We start from the raw sequence: 17096 nt of genomic DNA, 5'->3' as shown, positions 1-17096 counted from the left end.
ACACAAAATAATATTAGAAACAACTAAAATAGATAAATATAGCTATAGTAGCTATATAAATGTGAACAGTAATCCTATTTCATTTTAAAAACAGGTTTCTAGTCTTAATCTAAGAGTCCTTCTGAATTACCTCAAAATATGCCAATTCTTTCTCTAACCCTAACACAAAGCAGAATTCTATGCTTCTCTTCCAATAGCTACCAGAAGATCGTAACCTCATCAAGAAGTTCAAACACAGAAAAAGGAAAAGACTGAGCTTACTTAATTATACTAAATATCTTACCTTCACAATTTAAAAGTGAAAACTTCTGAAAGAGAAGGACTTAACCAAAACATAAACACACTATCCTGTAACGCCCAAGATGTGGCCAAAAAAGCTCCGTGAAGAAATTATTACAACTTTTTGGGTGTCAAGCTAATATTCTACTTTAAATTTTTTAATCTAAATTGTAAGTTTCCATTTCTGACACTAGCCAGCTGAAGGCACCTCAGTATTATTTATATCTTCTTCATTCCTAAATATTTTTCAGGGGTAGAACAGAATATACAGAGAAAACTTCCTAGAAAGTAATACTAAATTTTATATAATCCTTCATTAATATCAGTATAAAGCATATAGCTTTTTCTAATTCTAGCCCATCGTATACATTTAGAGTCAAATGATTAGTCAAAAGACTTGTAAATCTTCCAAACAACTGCAAGGAGCTTCCAAATTGGCACAAAGGTACTACTAGTTTGATGCAACAAGGCAGTGAGAGAAGTTAAAATTAACTGCAGGTAATTCTTCTCTGGGACAAAGTTGAAGAGAATTCTGAATATATTGGTATTGAGACATTTGATAGCAACTCTGTGTGGTGATTTCAAAGAATAAGATAAAATGTCATTCAGCAGTAATTTTAAAAAAAAAACTACAGATACGAGTAAATTAAAAACCACTTTCAGGAGATGAAAAAGCAAGGAGTAGGATATACAACATGTATGTATCCCATCTTCAAACTTAAAATCATATTGTCAATTGTACAAAGCAGCTCAAATTTAAAGTTTGTGCTATGAAATTGTGCAAGTATTTTCTATCAAGGGCTGGAGAAAACCAACACACTACTATACTATTTATCTTCCTAAGATACCTTGACATACAGATAACAGGCAATAAGTTTGAGAGACTAAGGTTAACAACTTAGAAATCCCACAAAGAAAAGTTTTCAGTTTTTAAGATTTACGGTTTGATTTAAAAACAAAATAACAAACAAATTTCCAAATAAATCACAGCATCTTCTCTCTATAACTGAGTTAAATGTCCGAGTACATTGCTGTTGGCTTTAAATATTCCAATTAAATGCACTACTCTTTCACTGGCCGCCTCTCAGATTGAAGTGGAGGGCCCGGAAATCCAACACGCAGCATCCTTTAATGAAAATGAGAGCTAAATCTCTTTCTGACACCAATACCAATATAGATTCCATTATTCAAACTCCCTCACAAATTACTGGGAAAATATGAGGTAATTTCACAAAAATCACAAACTGAATGGAATAATTATAACTGATATATAAATAAGGATTTACTAGAAAAGGCTTAGGGGGTGATACTTTAAATCAAGGTTTTAAATACAAAAGGTGTCTTGTGTTGCTTAATTGCCCAGTTTCAGATGTTCCTTATTCTACGGTTACAGATTTGGCTAGATTCCGCGGGAAATCAACCTGCAAAAAAAAAAAACCCAGCAATTTTTGAGAGATTATACAGATATTGGGGGGGGGGATAGCTATAAGCAAATTATTTTTGATTATAAGAAACATAAAACAGAAAACATGTTCATTAACCATCTTTACTATAGACTACAAAGAATTAGATTAGAAAGTATAGTAATATATCTTTAAAAGACTTGAAATCAGGAAGAAGAATTCCAAAGGAGCCAGTTCGGCACATGAAACACTCCTGTGGTCCTCTATGAGGTGGCATCCCTCTCAGGGGACACTAGAAACGTATAAGAGCAGATGTTTTGATTGTCACTTTGGTTGTCACAATGAATGAGGGACCAGGAATGCTGAGAGTCCTACAGTGTGTGAGAAAGTCCCAAATAAAGGATTTCCAACAGCTACCTCATTAAGAAACACAGAAAGAAAACAACAGGTAATCTCCAGTCATGGAGGTAACGTCCAAGTTTCCTTCAAGTCCATGGGTATGAAAATGTTAGGATGTAACCTACAAATTGGGCCATGGAAATATAACAAGTGACAGAGATATGTATGAGGGAATTCTCAAATTCTATTGCTAAAAATTTAGAAGGAAACTATCAAAATGTACCAGGGTGAAAAGCCAGACCAAAGCGGTCCACCACTTACATCATAGCCTCTCAGCACAGCCAGGTGGAAGGCCAGCAACTGTAAGGGGATCACGCTGAGAATGCCCTGCAGGCAGTCCACTGAGTGTGGCACCTTGATTGTTCTTTTTGTGTTCTTAATGGTCTCAGTGTCTTCCTTATCACAGATCACCACTGGCCGTCCCTGGGAAAGAAATCACACTCGCAATCACTGGTTAAGCAAAAGCAGGGCTGTAACACATGAGCATGCAAATTTTGCACTGCACGATCCACACGTGGCCTCACTGACATAGGCTCATTTAAACTCACAACCCCATGTGGTAAGTCTCACTCACAGTCAAGGAAACAGAAGCTTTGTAAGATTCAGTGCTTTCTCAAACTCACACAACTAAGAAATACCAGGCCTGGTACTTAATTCTAGGACTACCTGCCTTCAAAGCCCAAGTCTGTAACCACTACATTGTGACTAGAGATTAACATCTTTGGAAATGTACATACAAAGCCAAATGATCTGAAGAAAACTCAATTAAGCACAGCACCAGTAATATTAATGTAAAATCTAGTTCCTCCTGAAATACACATTTAAGAATATTAAATTAAAAGAGAACAGCATACACTAATTGAAGAAGACAGGACTTGGAGACCAAGACCTCATTTTTGATCTTGGTTCTGGTATTATGAGAACTATGAGCTAGGTCCTGTCAAAACTCTTGAGTACCTCAGATTACTCACATGCAAACCTAAGCATGTTTTGTAAGCCACCTGATGGGTACTGGTCTATCACTTTAAATGTCATAAAATTCAAATAAGCTTTAGTGACCCAACTCTTAACCCCCCAAGGTGTCCTCACAGCAGCTCCTGACTTACCTGCCTAGCAACCACCTGCTGAAGAGCATTCTGACACTTGGCATAGGTGTGATCTCTCATGATGATCATGATGACAGGCATCAACTTATCCACCAAAGCTAGAGGGCCGTGTTTCAACTCACCAGCAAGGATACCTTCAGAGTGCATGTAAGTGATTTCTTTGATTTTCTAATAGGAAGAAACTAGATTAGTCTTCAGTCTGTTTTTCAAAAACCCATTCTTTAAATATTACACAAGACATCTGATGTCTGAAGTCCCTGTCTATTTATCCAAAAGTATTAAAGGATCACTGATGTGCAAATATAGTTAACAGGTTAACTGATTGTTATTTCTAAATATAATGTCAACAACTATTTGGAAGTCCACAAGGACTTTTTGAAGAGTTTAGACTATCATGAATGTACTCATATTTCTTTGTAACTGATCTCCCAATTGCTTCACATTTGACCTCAATTAAATCTCACACCTAGAGAACTTAATATTTATTTTATTCATATTTGGACAAAAAAATAACCCAAGTTCCTTGCTAAACCCACGGTATCATGCTAAAATGTACTCTTCTTGATTTTCACTTTTGAATTAAGTATTCTGTTATACTTTGTTATACCTCAAGGTAAACAAATCAGAATGCATAAATATAAAGGCACTTTTGTAAAACTTCCACCTATTTCATTCAGTCTAAAAGTATGACTGGGACTTCCCTGGTGGTGCAGTGGTTAAGAATCCGCCCGCCAATGCAGGGGACACGGGTTCGAGCCCTGGTCCAGGAAGATCCCACATGCCGTGGAGCAACTAAGCCCGTGTGCCACAACTACTGAGCCTGTGCTGTAGAGCTCGCATGCCACAACTACGGAAGCAGTGTGCCACAACTACTGAAGCCCGCGCATCCTAGAGCCCATGCTCTGCAACAAGAGAAGCCACCGCCATGAGAAGCCCATGCACCACAACGAAGAGTAGCCCCCGCTTGCCGCAGCTAGAGAAAGCCCGCGTGCAGCAATGAGGACCCAATGCAGCCAAAAATAAATAAATAAATAAATTTTAAAAAATAAATAAATAAGTAAAAGTATGGCTATGTGCCAGGTCCATAAGTCAACATTCTGAAATTGTAAGTGAGAAGACTTACTAGGGCCCCTTCAAGACAAGTAGCATAATGATAGCCACGTCCCATTATCAAGACTGACTTCTGGTGATAAAGTTCTGTTGCCAGTTTCTGAATTTCATCATCCATGCTCAAAACTTCCTTAATTAAATCTGTTGAGAAGTAATATTAGCAAAATCTATGAAAAGAGGACAATAAACTAAACCAGTATAATAATAATAATAACAACATATGGGTAGCAACCGATAAAAGACCAACGTTTCTAATCTTCTGTGCTATCACTGTGGGGTTTTTAAACGCACAGGTGTAAAGTAAAAAGATCTTGCTGACTAAATAGGTACAAGCCACAGCTTCACCCATTTATTTCCCACTCCCTTAGACAACAAGTAGAGTGTGTGAGTATCTTCATACCAGGCAGCCGCTTCAATCCAAGCATGATCTCTTTGCGTCTCTCTTGCATGGAGATCCTGTCATCACACATCATAAGAGCAAACATCACAAGGGATACAAACTGGCTTGTGTATGCCTGAAATACCACAAAAAAGCAGAAGAATTAGTTGCAGTTGTATTTTAAGAAGCTGGAATTTTTAATTTAAAAAGATGAAAATAAAAAAATTCCCACTGGTTTAAGTGCATATTTTTTTAAAAACAGCATTAGTAGCAGCAAAGTAAACCAGTATTTAGGAAATCTACCACTGTTCTCCTTTTCCGAATTTGAGCAAATAACTTAACCTTTATTTCCAAATACCAAATATAAGTTCCTTATAATGCAGTGGATGCTTATGAAATCCCTAATACAGTACCCTCAAGAAAGGAAGAGAAATGAACCAAAGGAAGGTAAGTAGAGAGTAAATCTGTATGTGCATAACCAAATAAGCTTTGAATGTAAATCAAAAATAAGGGTTTAAAAGCCTCTCCTTAATGTACTTGCACTGGTTTTGTTGGATTTTTAAAAAATTTTCTCTTTGATTTTTCACTTTTGTCTGTTGCCTGTTCTTACTACTTTTTTTTTTTTAATTTTGGCTAAAAATTTTTTTAAAGTTCAATTGTAGAAAAGTAAATAGAAATAAGAATAAGCCCCAATCTTATTAGTAGGAATAATTACATTAATAATATATTATTAATAACACTGTGAGTAATTACTTTCGATTTTTACTATTTTTTTCCTTTATATTGTTAAGAAAATTATTAGTAGGTGTAATTTTATAAGTTGTGCTATTCTTTTTTTATTCTATTTTATATTTTAATTTAATTTTATTTTTGGCCACGCTACATGGCTTGCAGGATCTTAGTTGCCCAACCGGGGATCAAACCTGTGCCCCCTGGAATGGGAGCAAGGAGTCCTAACCACTGGACCACCAGGGGATTCCCCAAGTGCGTTCATTTTTTTTTTTTTCCATTAACCAATTAATTAATTTACTTAATTTTGGCTGTGTTGCGTCTTCATTGCTGTGCACGGGCTTTCTTTAGTTGTGGCGAGCAGGGGCTACCCTTTGTTGCAGTGCACGGGCTTCTCACTGAGGTGGCTTCTCTTGTTGCGGAGCAGAGGCTCTAGGTGCACAGCCTTCAGTAGTTGCGGCACACAGGCTTCAGTAGTTGTGGCACACAGGCTCAGTAGCTGTGGCACACGGGCTCAGTAGTTGTGGCTTGCAGGCTCTAGAGCGCAGGCTCAGTAGTTGTGGTGCATGGGCTTAGTTGCTCCGTGGCATGTGGGATCTTCCTGGACCAGGGATCAAACCCATGTCCCCTGCATTGGCAGGCGGATTCTTAACCACTGAGCCACAAGGGAAGCCCATGTGTTTATTCTTACTTAACATCACAAGCACTTTCCCAAGACAGAATGCTTTCTATCTTGTTTACTAGTGTGTAATAACCTTGAGCAGTTTTTTCCCTTTTGGGTCTCAGATGGTCTACCTCTTAAAGATACATAATACTTACAAGATAATCATGAGAATTAAACGAAACAAATGTAAAGCATTCAGCATAATGCCTGACATACAGGCTCAAAACAAACTTTTCATTAATGAGAATTTGAACTAAGAGACATTTATTTTCGGAGGCTACAGAATGTAAATATTTGAAAACTTGCGGTCTCACTGCCAAGCCCATTTTGATTCCTGTTAGCGACATATGAATGTGAGATATGCCTATTTTACCACATTCTTTGCAATATTGAGAACTACCCTTTTAACGAATTTTTACCATTAGACTGCTGGACAATGTACTCTCATGACTACTTCACCATACATATCTTGAATCCAAAAAATTAAGATTATTTTTCATATTTGTTAGCCATTTATGTTTTCTCTTTTGAAAGTTAATTTCATTATTCTTCACTTGTTTTTTGACTTGGGTTTGTTTTCTTTTCAGTTGGTCTTAAAAAGGTCTCTATTGTTACATTTCAAATTCATTTTCCCAGTTTAGGTTAACCTTTTACAATGGTGTTTATTCACACAGAACTTTTAATTTTTTAACTTTATGTCATGCTTTGAAGCTTAAATAGTCCTTCCATCCTAACGTCAGTTAAGCATTATTAAATTTTCTTAATTCTGTTGTTTCCATTGTCCCTTTTCTCTTTTTTCTTTACATTTTTATTCATCTGAAATTAATTTTAGTGCAAGATGTTAAGTTGTTTTTATTTTTATAAATACACAATTTTCCCTCCATTTCGCCCCACCCTATCTCTCAAATGTCAAGTTTGAGACATTTCCTGTAGCCTAAGTTCTTTGATACACTAGAGCTATGTTGCAGGACTATAGATTCTGTCCCAGATTTGTCATTTTATTTATAAAACAATATTCCCATCCAGAAACATCATATTTCTATAAATTTGTTAGGAATTTAGAAGTCTAAAGAGTTATATAGTTTTCATTTATTTGACAAATATTTATGGATATCTTACACATTTCCTGGTAGACTTATTTTTAAGTATTTTTTATAGCTACTGAAAAATAGAATTCCCCCCCTCCAAACACACACCCCCGTACTTTTCTAAGTAGTCACTGTCAGTTTATAGAGAAAACTTTTTGTATATTTAAAAAAATTTTTTATTTAAGTATAATTGATGTATAATATTATATAATTTACAGGTGTACAATAAAGTGATTCACAATTTTTAAAGGTTATAGTCGATTTATAGTTATTATAAAATACTGGTTATATTCCCCATGTTTTACTTTGTAGCATATTTTACACATAATAGTTTGTACCTCTTCATCCTCTCCCCCTATACTACTGCCACACCCCTCTTCCCTCTCCCCACTGGTAACCACTAGTTTGTTCTCTGTACCTGTGACTCTGTTTCTTTTCTGTTATAGTCACTAGTTTGTTGTATTTTTTAGATTCTACATGTAAGTGACATCATACAGTATTTGTCTCTCTCTGCCTGACTTATTTCACTCAGCATAGTGCCCTCCAGGTCCATCCCTGTTGCTGCAAATGGCAAAACTTCATTATTTTTTTATGGCTGAGTAGTAGCCCATTGTGTGATATTATATATAAATACCACATCTTCTTTATCCAGTCATCTGTTGGTAGACACTTAGGTTGCTTCCATATCATGGCAATTGTAAATAATGCTGCTATGAACATTGGGGTGCATGTATCTTTTCAAATTAGTGTTTTTATTTTCTTCAGATATATACTGAGAACTGAAATTGCTGGATCATATGATAATTCTATTTCTAGTTTTTTGAAGATTCTCCATACTGTTTTCCACAGTGGCTGTATCAATTTACATTCCCACCAAAAGCGTATGAGAGTTCTCTTTTCTCCGTATCCTTGTCAACATTTGTTATTTGTGTTCTTTTTCGTGATAGCCATTCTGATAAGTGTGAGGTGGTATCTCGTTGTGGTTTTGATTTGCATTTTTCTGATGATTAGCGATGTTGAGCATCTTTTCATGTGCTTGCTGGCCATCTACATGTACTCTTTAGAGAAATGTCTACTTGGGTCTTCGGCCAATTTTGCATTCAGGTCTTCAGTTGTTTATTTGATGTTGAGTTGTATGAGTTGTTTATATATTTTAAATATTAACCCCTTATTGGTCATATCATTTGCAAATATTTTTCCCATTCAGTAGGTTGTCTTTTTGTCTTGCTGATGGTTTCCTTTGCTGTGCAAAAGCTTTTAAGTTTAATTAGGTCCAATTTGTTTATTTTTGCTTTTGTTTCCATTACTCTAGGAGAAGGATCCAAAAATATAGTGTGGCGATTTAGGTCAAAGAGTATTCTGCCTATGTTTGTTTCTAGAAGTTTTATGATTTCCAGTCTTACATTTAAGTCTTTAATCCACTTTGAGTGTAGTTTTATACGTGGTGTCAGAGAACGTTCTAATTCATTCTTTTACATGTAGCTGTCCAGTTTTCCCAGTACCACTTATTGAAGAGATTGACTTTTCTCCACTGTATATTCTTGCTTCCTTTGTCATAGATTAATTGAACATAAGTGCATGGGTTTATTTCTTGGCTCTCTATTCTGTTCCATTATTCTATGTGTATGTTTTTGTACCACCACCATACTGTTTTGACTACTATAGCTTTGTAGTACAGTCTGAAGTCAGGGAGCACGATTCCTCCACCTCTGTTCTTCTTTCTCAAGATTATTTTGGATATTGGAGTCCTTTTGTGTTTCCATACAGATTTTAAAATTACTTGCTCTAGCTCTGTAAAAATGGCATTGGTATTTTGATAGGGATTACACTGAATCTGTAGATTGCCTTGGATAGTATGTTCATTTAACAATATTAATTCTTCCAACCCAAGAATACAGTATGTTTCTATCTGCGTTGTCTTCAATTTCTTTCATCAGTGTCTTATAGTTTTCAAAGTACAGGTCTTGTAACTCCTTAGGTATATTTATCCCTAGGCATCTTATTCTTTTTGAAGCGATGGTAAATGGAATTATTTCCTTAATTTCTCTTTCTGATAGTTCATTGTTAGTGTATAGAAATGCAACAGGTTTCTGTATATTAATTTTGTTTCCTGCAACTTTACCGAATTCACTATAAAGCTCTAGTAGCTTTCTGGTGGCGTCTTTAGGATTTTCTGTGTATAGTATCACGTCATCTGCAAAAACAGTGACAGTTTTAGTTCTTTCTTTCCAATTTATAGTCCTTTTACTTCCTTCTCTTGTCTGATTGCTGTGGCTAGAACTTCAATACTATGTTGAATAAAAGTGTTGACAGCGGGCATCCTTGTCTTGTTCTTGATCTTAGAGGAAATGTTCTCAGATTTTCACCAAGTATGATGTTAGCTGTGGGTTTGTCATAATATGACCTTTATTATGTTGAGGTAGGTTCTCTCTATGCCCACTTTCTAGAGAGCTTTTATCATAAATGGATGTTGAATTTTGCCAAAAGCTTTTTCTGCATCTATTGAGATGATCACGTGGTTTTTATTCTTCAATTTGTTAATGTGGTGTATCACAATGACTGACTTCTGGATACTGAAAAACTCTTGCATCCCTGGGATAAATCCCACTTGATCCTGGTGTATGATCCTTTTAATGTATCATTGAGTTTGGTTTGCTAATATTTTGTTGAAGATTTCTGCATCTATGTTTTTCAGTGATACTGGCCTGTAGTTTTCTCTTTGTGATATCTTTGTGTGGTTTTGGTATCAGGGTGATGTCAGCCTAACAGAATGAGTTTGAGAGTGTTCCTTCCTCTGCAATTTTTTGGAATATTTTGACAAGGATAGGTGTTAACTCTTTTCTAAATGTTTGGTAGAATTCACCTGTGAAGCCACTGGTCCTAGACTTTTGTTTACTTGGAATTTTAAAATTACTGGTTCAATTTCATTACTGATAATTGGTCTATCCAAATTTCCTATTTCTTCCTGGCTCAGTCTTGGGAGATTATACATCTTCAAAGAATCTGTCCATTTCTTCTAGGTTGTCCATTTTATTGGCATATAGTTGTCTGTAGTAGTCTCTTACGATCTTCTGTATTTCTGTAATGTTGGTTGTAACTTCTCCTTTTTCATTTCTGATTTTACTGATTTGTGCCCTCTCCCTTTTTTTCTTGATGAGTCTGGTTAAAGGTTTATCAATTTTGTTTATCTTTTCAAAGAACCAGTTTTTAGTTTCATTGATCTCTTCTATTATTTTTTTAGTCTCTATTTTATTTCTTCTCTGATCTTTATGCTTTCTTTCCTTCTACTAACTTTGGGCTTTTTCTTTCTCCAGTTTGTTTAGGTGTAAGGTTAGGTTGTTTATATGAGATTTTTTCTTATTTCCTTAGGTATTCTGAGGAATACCTTATACCTGAGGTATCACCATAAACTTCCCACTTAGAACTGCTTTTTCTGCGTCCCAAAGGTTTCGGATCATCATGTTTTTGTTTGCATTTTTCTCTAGGTATTTTTTCATTTCCTCTTTGATTTCTTCAGTGATCCACTGGTTGTTTAGTACCATGTTGTTTAGCCTCCTCATTTGTGTTTTTTGTAGTTTTTTCCTTGTAGTTGACTTCTAGTCTTATAGCATAGTGGTCAGAAAAGATGCTTGATATGAATTTAATTTCTTTTTTAATTTATTTTTGGTTGCGTTGGGTCTTCGCTGCTGCGTGCAGGCTTACTCTAGTTGCGGGGTCTACTCTTCGCTGCGGTGCGCAGGCTTCTCATTGTGGTGGCTTCGCTTGTTGTAGAGCACGGACTCTAGGCACGTGGGCTCAGTAGGTGTGGCTTGCACGCTCTAGAGCACAGGCTCAGTAGTTGTGGCACACGGACTTAGTTGCTCCACAGCATGTGGGATCTTCCCGGACCAGGGATCGAACCCGTGTCCCCTGCATTGGCAGGGAGATCCTTAACCACTGCGTCACCAGGGAGGTCCCTTGATACGATTTTAATTTTCCTAAATTTACCAAGTCTTGTTTTGTGGCCTAGCATGTGATCTATCCTGGAGAATGTACCATGTGCACATAAAAAGAACGTGTACTCCGCTGCTTTGGGATGGAATGCTCTACACATATCAATTATGTCCCTCTGGTGTAATGTGTCATTTAAGGCCAGTGTTTCCTTGTTGATTTTCTGTCTGGATGACTGGTCCACTGATGTAAGTGGGGTGTTAAAGTCCCCTACTACTATTGTGTTACTGTTGATTTCTCCCTTTATGTCCGTTAGTATTTGCTTTATGTATTTAGGTGCTCCAATGCTGGGTACATATATATTTACAATCGTTTAATCTTCTTCTTGGACTAATCCCTTGATCATTATGTAGTGTCCTCCTTTGTCTCTTGTAACAGTCTTTAAAATCTATCTTGTCTGATATAAGTATTGTTACCCCAGCTTTCTTTTGATTTCCATTTGCATGGAATTCCTTTTCTCATTCCCTCATTTTCAGTCTGTGTGTGTCTTTAGATCTGAAGTGAGTCTCTTATAGGCAGCATATATATGGGTCTTGTTTTTGTATCCATTCAGCCACTCTCTCTTTTGATTAGAGCACTGAGTCCATTTACATCTAAGGTAATTAATGATATGTATGTTATTGCCATTTTATTACTTGTTTGGGGGTTGTTTTGTAGGTCTTTTTTTTTTTTTTTTCCTTTTTTCTTATTTTGTTCTCTTGTGATTTGACGACTATCTTTAGTGTTGTTTGGATTCCTTTTGCTTTTTTTGGTTTATATCTATTATAGATTTTTGGTTTGTGGTTACCACGAAGTTTTTATATAGCAATATGTATATGTATGTGTGTGTGATTGTTTTAAGTTGCTGGTCTCTTAATTTCAAATGCATGTTAACAACCCTGCATTTGTACTCTCCTCCTCTCATGATTACCGTTTTTGATATATTTTACATTTAACTGTATTGTGCATCCCTTAACTGCTTATTGTGGACATATATGATTTTACTGCTTTGTCTTTAACCTTTCTACTAGCTTTGTGGGTGGATGACTTCCTACTTTTACTGTATGTTTGCCTTTATTGATGAGCTTTTTCATTTCATAATTTTCATGTTTCTAGTTGCAGCCATTTCTTTTTCGCTTAGAGGAATTTCCTGAACATTTCTTGTAGAGCTGGTTTGGTGGTGCTGAACTCTTTTAGCCTTTGCTTGTCTGTAAAGCTCTTGATCTCTCCATCAAATCTGAACAAGAGCCTTGTTGGTTAGAGCAGCAGTCCCCAACCTTTTTGGCACCAGGGACCGGTTTCGTGGAAGACAATTTTTCCACGGTCGGGGGTGGGGGGGTGGGGGGATGGGAGGGTTCAGGAGGTAATGCAAGTGATGGGGGGGATGGTTCAGGCAGTAATGTGAGTGATGGGGAGCAATGGGAACAGCAGATGAATCTTCGCTCACTTGCCCGCCACTCACCTCCTGCTGTGTGGCCCGGTTCCTAACAGGCCATGGACTGGCACCATTCCACAGCCCAGCACCATTCCACAGCCCAGGCGTTGGGGACCCCTGGGTTAGAGTATTCTTGGGTGTAGGTTTTTCCCTTTCATTGCTTTAAATAAAACATGCCACTCCCTTCTGGCCTGCAGGGTTTCTGCTAAAGGTCAGCTGACAGCCTTATGGGAGTTCCCTTGTATGTTATCTCTTGCTTTTCCCTTGATGCTTTTAACAGTCTCTCTTTCTCTTTAATTTTTGTCATTTTAATCGCAATGTGTCTTGGTGTTTTCCTCTTTGGGTAAGTCCTGTATGGGACTCTCTGGGCCTCCTGGATTTGGATGTCTATTTCTTTTCCAAGTTAGGGAAGTTTTCAGCTATTATGTCTTCAGATATGTTCTCTGCCCCTTTCTCTCTCTCTTCTTCTAGAACCCCTATACGGCGAATATTAGTACACTTGATGTTATCGCAGAGGTCTCTCAAACTGTCCTCATTTCTTTTCATTCTTCTTTTCTTTTTTCTGTTCAGCATCAGTGATTTTCACTACTCTGTCTTCTATTTTATATATGTTCCCTATAAAGCACCTTACATGAATTTTTATCCGTTCTAAGAAGTTTCTGACTTGATTTTCTTAAGTTCTACAGGTAGTCAATCATATCAATTGCAAATAAGAATTTGTTTCCTCCTTTCCTGCTGTTTTAATTTTTCTTACTAAACTGAATAGAACTTCTAGAATAGGGATAGCAAATACGTTTCATATAGAGTCAATCCTTACCTACTGGTTGTCACAGTGAAACATTATGTTGAGAAGGATTCTAAGGGCACCTTTTTTGCTTTGCAGTAATACAGATAAAATCCTAGGAAGGTTCCAGAAGAACAGCTAAGGCCCACCAAGATAAGGGTCCTGAAGCTGTCTATTTTGCTGTTCACTCATCCATTTTTCTCTATTATTTGCCTCCTTCTGCTTCATTGGGTTTCCTTCTTCTACCTTTTTGAGTTCAATACTCAGTTCATTTTCTTTTTGAAGCATTTAATGCTATGAACCTACTTCTATCACTCTGGCCGCACTATCTAAATTTTTACCCATATTGTTCATTATAGTTATTTTTTCTAATAAGTCTTTTTAAATGGCAATTCTGATATGGTTCTAACTCAAGTTATTTAAAGAAACGTTTTTATGTTCCAGGCGTTTGAGGGTTTTATTTACATTTTTATTATTAATCACTAGGATTACTGTGATATTGTCAGCTACAGTGCTATGAATAATTTTAACTTTAATAATTCATCCTGGGTTTTTTTTATAGATTATATGCTGAATTTCTACTACTCTTCTCTGGATAAGGGATCACGTCATGAGTGAATATCTTCCTGTCATAATGTGGATAATGAGCCTCCTGTACAATAAAATCACAGTCTGCTAATGCTCCTTACCTTCCCAATAGTTAAATTAGATTCCCTGTTTCCTCTTGCTGCACCTCCCAGCTACCAGGTGCTCATACATTCCTCCACAGCTACCTGTCCCTGTCCTCCTATGTGTCCCACTGGCAGACTGGGATTTTTTTCCCCTTAGCACTAAAGTGGATTTTCAGTCCCTTGCCTCCAATCTAACAATCATACCTGTATTCTAAGTTCCAGTCCTTCCCAGTCTACTTCTTTCTACTGAAGTTTACTTTTCAATAAACCAATTAATCACAAAATATACTATCAGGACAGAGGGAGAGACCCAATATCTTGGACTCCTGGGATACCTAAACTGTTTCCAATCCAAAATGATCAGATAGTGAGTATTCTGGTTCCTCCAGCCCATAAATAAAAATGTTATTCTACAGAGTATGCTTCTTTGTTTGGACTTAAAACATCTCAGCACTGGTTTTTAAAAGCAAATATTAAACAGAGTAACTTTAATGCACATATTTTTTCTATTGCATTCAGCTTAATGTCCAATTTCATGTTTTTCATTTCATCAATACATACCAGGCAACCAATTATGAAAAAAATAAGCTACACCTCACATTTAGAATTACTGAGGTTTGAAAGAATTTACCAGGACAATGCTGACTCTGAACTTTTCAACTTGGTTTTACTTTTTATTCAGCCAAAAATAAAAGTTATACTGGTTTATTTTTTTTTAAAAATCAACAAAAGTCAGTACTGTGGTGAACTTCTAAACACCTGCAATAACATACAAGAATTACTGAGTCTGCACAGTTATACCCATTGATTTCTACAGAAATATCAAATTGTCTATGGTCAAACATTCTGAGAAATTTAATAATATCTCTCTAACCTTGACAGTTTTTCAGGCAAAGTTGGGAATTAATCATCAAGATTATAGAATTCTTATGCTAGCCCTATCATGGAGCCCAGGGATCAGGATCAATTAGAATTTCTTTCATCACCCATTAACATATAAACTTATACTTGCCATTCAGAAATGATCTATAACTAAACACCCCCAAACTTTTAAATAACTCCAAGCCCAGAATGTCTATGGCAGTTAAGGAAAACAAAATTACTTTAGAATCCAAGAAAAATTAAACTAAGACTAAGCTGCCATAATACTAAAATTTCTCAGGGAGCCATTTTTTTAAAGAATTACAGTATATACTATAAAAAGATGCTTCTTTTCCTATACAAGATGTAACCATTGGAAGAACCTGGGTAAAGAGTACATGGACTTCTCTACTATCTTTGCAACTTCCTATAAATCTATAGTTATTTCAAAACAAAAAGATTTTAGAAAAGGACTTACAGAAAAAAAAAACTATTGATACAAATAACACATGAAAAAATCTCAAAACGTCATGTTAAATGGAGGAAGCTAGATACAGAAGACATGTATTACACAATTCCATTTATAAGAAATTTGTAGAAAATGAAATAATATAGCAAGAGAAAGCAATACTTGCCTGAGGCTGAGGCAGAGGGGTAGGAGTGGGAATTGACTGGAAAGGGGGACAAAGGAACTTTTTCAGGTGATTAAGTCTTCTAAAATTGGACTGTGGTGATAAACAGCCAAATTTACTAAAACCATATACACTTAAAATTGGTGAATACTATGGTATGAAAATCATACCTCAATAAAGCTGTAGAAAAAAGGTTAATGGCAGAATCTAGGTGACGGGTATACAGGTATTCATGTAAAATTCTTTTAATTCTGCTGTATGTTTGAATATTATAATAAAACATTGAGGAAAATGTAAGTTTTCATGAATGATACAATTAGAAATCAAAAAAACTGCATTTCCCCTGGCAGCTCACAGATCAAGAAAGATTCAATAAAAAGATAAGTCAATGGCCTCCATTCAGTGGTATGATCCCACATCCCATACATGCCACACTGAAGCCCTTGCTTCAAATGTGTTTGAATGAAGGGTCTGGGATTCTAATCCCTGATCAAAGCTGTCTGTCTGGACACTGTTCCAAGAATCCACAAGCTGCTGCTGAGGGCAGCTGTTTATTCATTCAGGCAGAGAATGGAAACCCAAGCACAAATATCTTACATGTTTTAATCACCACATGGAGAAAATTCAGGCTTCAGTTTTCTGTAAATTATAGTGTTAGCAATATCAAAGTAACCAAGAAACAAAAACCTCACTCAGAGTTTTTACTTAATAATTATAACTTTTCCACAAAAAAATTCCCCATGAGGTTCTTTAAATGGAAAAAGAACCAAATGTGGTTTGTATATGTTAACATCATCTTCCCTTGATTAAACTCAAACCCACCAAAACCTAAGCATCTTATTCAACAATCAGTAACAAATATTAGACTTAGGCAGAAAAAGACAAGAAACTGAAATTTTGAAACTATAAAGAGTAATATATTTGTGGAGAACATCTTTTGCATTTATATAACTTTCTAAGATTCCTATTTTTATTACTAGTACTAAATTTATGCATATCCCAATTTCAAAGAGGAAAGTAGTCTCACTAGGCCTTAAAAATGAAAATGAAGGTGCTTTTAAATCTCCACAGATGTATATCTAAAGGGAAACAGATATTGTCATATAATACTCAATTTATTTTTTTAAATAGCCAAATTTTATACCAAAAGTGTACTCCTCTTTACAAACTTCAAAGGGAGTGTGTATATTTTGGCACATTTATTAGGATAGTATAAACCTGTAAATAAAAATGTCAAAAATTATTAGACTTAAGCTGGGTGTTTCTAATTTGTTATTTTTCTAATTCCCGACTATACTTAATTAAGAGGGGGCATTATACTTACCACATATCCCACCCCACACAGCAGGAGGAATATAAGTGTTGAATGCGGAGAGTCAGAAGAGACGTTTGCAAAATGAACTTTACATTATATACGCTTGTCCCTTTTAAACTCTTAAGATGAGTGTGAGGAAGGGGGACAACAAGTGTTTTAACTATTACTGAAGCTTAAGGCTTACGATAATTACAATTAGTAAACAATATGAGTTCTATAAGTGCTAAGAAATGAAATATAAGATACAGATTAGTCTGTTTCACCAACACTAT

General features: G+C 36.0%; 1 protein-coding gene across 2 annotated transcripts in view; it reads right to left on the bottom strand.

Annotated features, from left to right (window-relative positions):
* Positions 1 to 351: 351 nt before the first annotated feature.
* Positions 352 to 17096, bottom strand: part of GFPT1 (glutamine--fructose-6-phosphate transaminase 1) — a 75935-nt gene continuing 59190 nt past the window's right edge. The window contains exons 16-20 of one of the 2 annotated variants that reach the window (XM_029231753.1): positions 4698 to 4812; positions 4311 to 4438; positions 3188 to 3355; positions 2343 to 2504; positions 352 to 1700 (exon numbers count right to left, since the gene is read on the bottom strand). In XM_029231753.1, the coding sequence (XP_029087586.1) occupies positions 1656 to 1700; positions 2343 to 2504; positions 3188 to 3355; positions 4311 to 4438; positions 4698 to 4812 (618 nt within the window). In that variant the 3' untranslated portion in view covers positions 352 to 1655. The remainder of the gene's footprint in view (positions 1701 to 2342; positions 2505 to 3187; positions 3356 to 4310; positions 4439 to 4697; positions 4813 to 17096) is intronic. The other variant, XM_029231752.1, reaches the window with a different exon arrangement.

The sequence above is a fragment of the Monodon monoceros genome, unplaced genomic scaffold (assembly GCF_005190385.1).
Source record: "Monodon monoceros isolate NGI ecotype Baffin Bay Population unplaced genomic scaffold, NGI_Narwhal_1 Super_Scaffold_19, whole genome shotgun sequence".
NCBI lineage: Eukaryota > Metazoa > Chordata > Mammalia > Artiodactyla > Monodontidae > Monodon > Monodon monoceros.
Note: the sequence above shows the minus strand (reverse complement) of the source record. Positions and strands in the feature narration are given on the sequence as shown.